Source organism: Aplysia californica, unplaced genomic scaffold (genome assembly GCF_000002075.1).
Source record: "Aplysia californica isolate F4 #8 unplaced genomic scaffold, AplCal3.0 scaffold00527, whole genome shotgun sequence".
NCBI lineage: Eukaryota > Metazoa > Mollusca > Gastropoda > Aplysiida > Aplysiidae > Aplysia > Aplysia californica.
The window spans coordinates 24,090-28,061 of record NW_004797797.1 but is presented as its reverse complement, the minus strand read 5'-3'; the positions used below and the strand labels follow the sequence as shown (position 1 = coordinate 28,061).

The following is a 3,972-nucleotide window of genomic DNA, read 5'->3' as shown; positions in this document are numbered from 1 at the left end:
TGAAGACAGGTGGGTTTTGTTTGGGTTTGGGGTTTTTTTTTGGTGTGACCGGGTTGGGTTGGAGGGGGGGTGGGGGGTGGGGAGGTGTCGGGTCAAGGAAAGGTTTTCTCCGAGATGTTTAAGCTGACAGAAAACAGGTCCTTATGCAAACAACACGGGCAGCGAATTAGCATCGACACAATGGAGTCCCCCAATGTCTACAGAGAAATCCTTTTCTTCTAAAGTATATAAGGAGGTAGAGGAGTTGGCTTGTAGTTCGGCTCAAGCTTCTAGGTCTTAAGGAACAGTAGAAGACGTGAGAGAACTAGGTGTTGAAGTCGTTGATCATTTCAGTCCGTCTCCGTTTCACACAACACGCCACATTAATTTTCATGCCCAAAAAAAAAAATCTTAGGTGGGCACCATAGAAATAATTATAATAATATACCTATAGAAGGATAGGAGTTTGACTGTGGTGCAAAATATCTACACCCTGTAAAGATCTTGTGGTTTTTTTTGTGTGTTTTTTTGTTGTTAGTTTTATTTGTTCATGTATTTTTTTAGTTTGAAGTGAGAAACATTTAGTTACGTCCCCAACATAACGTTGGTGAATTCATCGAATATTTAGAAAATAGAAGACGAAGAAACGACAGTACACAAAAAGCTCGAAACAAACAAAGAAAAACAAAGCTCTCTTCGTTGTAGAGATAGAGATTTCCAGCTTCATCGTTTGGTTGCCGACTGTCAAGATCCAAAAATGTTCTCTCAGCACCCCGAAAATGGTGAGTACCTGGCTTACGATTTCAAGTTTGGTTTTTTTTGTTTTGTTTTTTTTGTTATGTATACTACATGGAGGGTGCGGTGGCGGAGCGGTTAGTGCGATCGTCTCCGAAGCGGAAAGTCCGTGTTCGAGCCTCGGATTTTTTTTCGCCCCCTCTCGCCGACCCAGCAGTAATGGGTACCTGACTTTGAGTTGGAGAGGTAAAGGCGCGTGGAAAGGAACTGGCCACCCTACCACAATATGCCGGAGGCTCAGAAAGTTGTCTCACTAACAACAAGGCAATCCCCAATGTCCGGATCGGATGCGGGAATAATTTTACTTTATTACATGGGTTTTTGTTTTACGTTTGTATTTCATGTATGCAATATGGATTGTTGTTTTGTTTTGTTTTTGTTTTTGTTGTTGTTATTGCTTTTATTTTAAACATGTTATTTGGACTCTGTTTTTTTATTTATACTCTGTGTGCTATAATATTATGGAGTTTTTAAATTGTTTGTATCTGATGCATGTTAAGACGGTTAAAAAGAAAAGTAAAACCCATACCAGAAAAGAAGACCACTAAGGCCTCTCTTGTCACCTTCCCCTCTGCCACGTACGACGACATTGACTTTATACTACATGAACAAGCTGACATCACCTCCAAACCCATGAGATAGATGCTATCTTATACGGTTGACACTGTCAGAGATGGATACCCGCACTGAGGAAAAGAGTGTCCGTCTTAGACAGGTTATGATCATCTTACGCAGTGTCATTATAATGTAAAAAAAAAAGCCAACAAACAAAACAAAACACCAAAAAAAAACAGAGGGAAAAATGCAGGTGGGAAATGGGAAGTTGCCTTTCTAACAGGTGATTGTCTTATGGCACGGGATTTAACTTACAAAAAACAAGCATAAACGGTACAGATCTTGGGTGTGTTATACATCCGTGTTCCCTCCTTTCCAACAACCTCCTTACACACCCACGCCAACACTACCACCCTTCCCTTAACCACCACCACCCTTCCCTTAACCACCACCACAACAACAATCACTTTAAGGGGTATCGCTACCTTGAAAACCATTTTTTTCACCAGAGAACCTGTGAAGCATGTACTGGTATATTATGTTGACACTTATGTGAAGGAATGACAATCTACACCTTCAAACAATTCATAAACTCATCGGTTACCATGGAAACGGCAGCCATCTTGAATTTTGTAGACAATTTTATTTTCTTAAACATTTCAAAACTATGCTACCTAGACGATTTTTAAAATAGGTAAAAGGGAGAGAAGGTATGAGATTTTACAGCTAGCTAGTTTTCATATATTTGATAGGACCATTAGTAATCAGTTCAGAGGTCTTGAAAGTTATAAATTGACCAAAACTAGTGGAAAATTTTTGCTAAATATTCCCCTCTTTCTGAACAAGCTCACTTTGGAGACCTCTAATCGTAGCGATACGTTCAGGGTTATAGATAGATGAGTCGATGGGGCAATGTGGTTAGGAACACAAACTCGCAACCGTAAGGTCATTGGATCGAATCCTGTAATTGAACCGATGCTGTGTACTAGGGAAAGGCATTTTACAAGACCTTTCCCCACCTCACCCAGGTGTGAAACGGTAACCAGCTACAGAGAGCGAGCAGTTTATTAGTGTTTTAGAGTGTGGAATCTGCAGCTTGCAACGTATGATTCTGAGAGTTTTGGGGCCTGGGGGGGGGGTAATAGTGTAGTGCAAAGTGTATTATTATGCAACTTGCTGTCAAGTGTGAGGGGGGAGGGGGTATGAGCTATGTAAATGCTAGTTATTACTATTGTTGTTGTTGTGATTGTTATGATGATGGTGGTGATGATGATTATGATTGTGATCATTATTGTCACTATTATTATTGATATTTAAATAGTATTGTAATACATGTATTGCAATCATTGATATTTTAGACTTCATTTTCCTTGTTTTGATGGGAGACACTGAATCTCGTTCTCGATAACCAACATTAACCGTAATGATTTTGGTTATGTTCTACACCCCATGACGCCCCCCCCCCAAAAAAAAACCCCACACAGACACACACACACACACACACACACACACACACACACACACACACACACACACACACACACACACACACACACACACACACACACACACACACACACACACACACACACACACACACTTCACTTCCCGTCGAAAAAGAAACAAGAGAGAGAGAGAGAGATAAAAAAAATCCGTCTGCAGCTGAGGAAATAGTACTTTCGACAGTCAGCATTATTACTTTATTTAAAACTGTTCGCAGGCACACAGTGAGAAGAGGAAATGAGGATAAAAATCTAGCCATAGTGCAATTCGGTGTATCGGTACTACTTTTGAGCTACTATTGAGCTACCTTTTTGGAAATGCGCTATATAAATGTTATATATTATTATATTATTATATCTTTTCGAGTGCAGCGGACAGACACATTGTCCAACAAGCCACAGATCTAGGTCAATGTTTGGGCACAATTTGAACAACCTTACACAAACCTGAAACGTGAATGTGCTTAGGTATTTGCCATCCATTTCAAGTCTAGGACAAAGAAATGAGAGGTGCAAAATCTGCTTCAACAATTGTTGAAGTCATGATTCGAATTTCAAAGTACCTCAAAACTGTACAGCGGGTGGTTTACAACAAGGGCTCTGGTGCAGTTTGCTCCTTCTTTCCATTTCGACCGTACTTATTGTCATTACTGTCTCCTCTTTATTTACAGTGTATGTCAGTTACTCAATAGTTATACCTCTAACTTTCGGCCATTATTGGACAATATTGTGTTACAAGTGCCATAAAACTATTTCTAAAATCAAAATCAAAACGGCTTGTTTGCTTAAGATGGTGAATAAACACAAAGCACCTGTTCAATGAAGAAAGGAGACCCCCGAAGCCTTTTTTGTTTGCCTTATGACTTGCTGAAAATGTGATTTCTTTTCATGTCTTGAGCTCTGACAGAGATGCATTGAGCAGGATAGAAATAGTTTGCTGACACGCTAGCATGAGATGCTGACACAACAGCATGAGATGCTGACACAACAGCATGAGATGCTGACACACTAGCATGAGATGCTGACACAACAGCATGAAATGCTGACACAACAGCATGAGATGCTGACACACTAGCATGAGATGCTGACACAACAGCATGAGATGCTGACACGCTAGCATGCGGCTCAAGGCCACCCCCCC

The 3,972-nt window shown here is 40.5% G+C and overlaps 1 protein-coding gene across 1 annotated transcript in view; it reads left to right on the top strand.

Annotated features, from left to right (window-relative positions):
* Positions 1-549: 549 nt before the first annotated feature.
* LOC101846453 overlaps positions 550-3,972 on the top strand; it is a 5,332-nt gene continuing 1,909 nt past the window's right edge. The window contains exon 1 of the mRNA XM_005106343.3: positions 550-761. Coding sequence (XP_005106400.3) covers positions 737-761 — 25 coding nt within the window. The 5' untranslated portion in view covers positions 550-736. The remainder of the gene's footprint in view (positions 762-3,972) is intronic.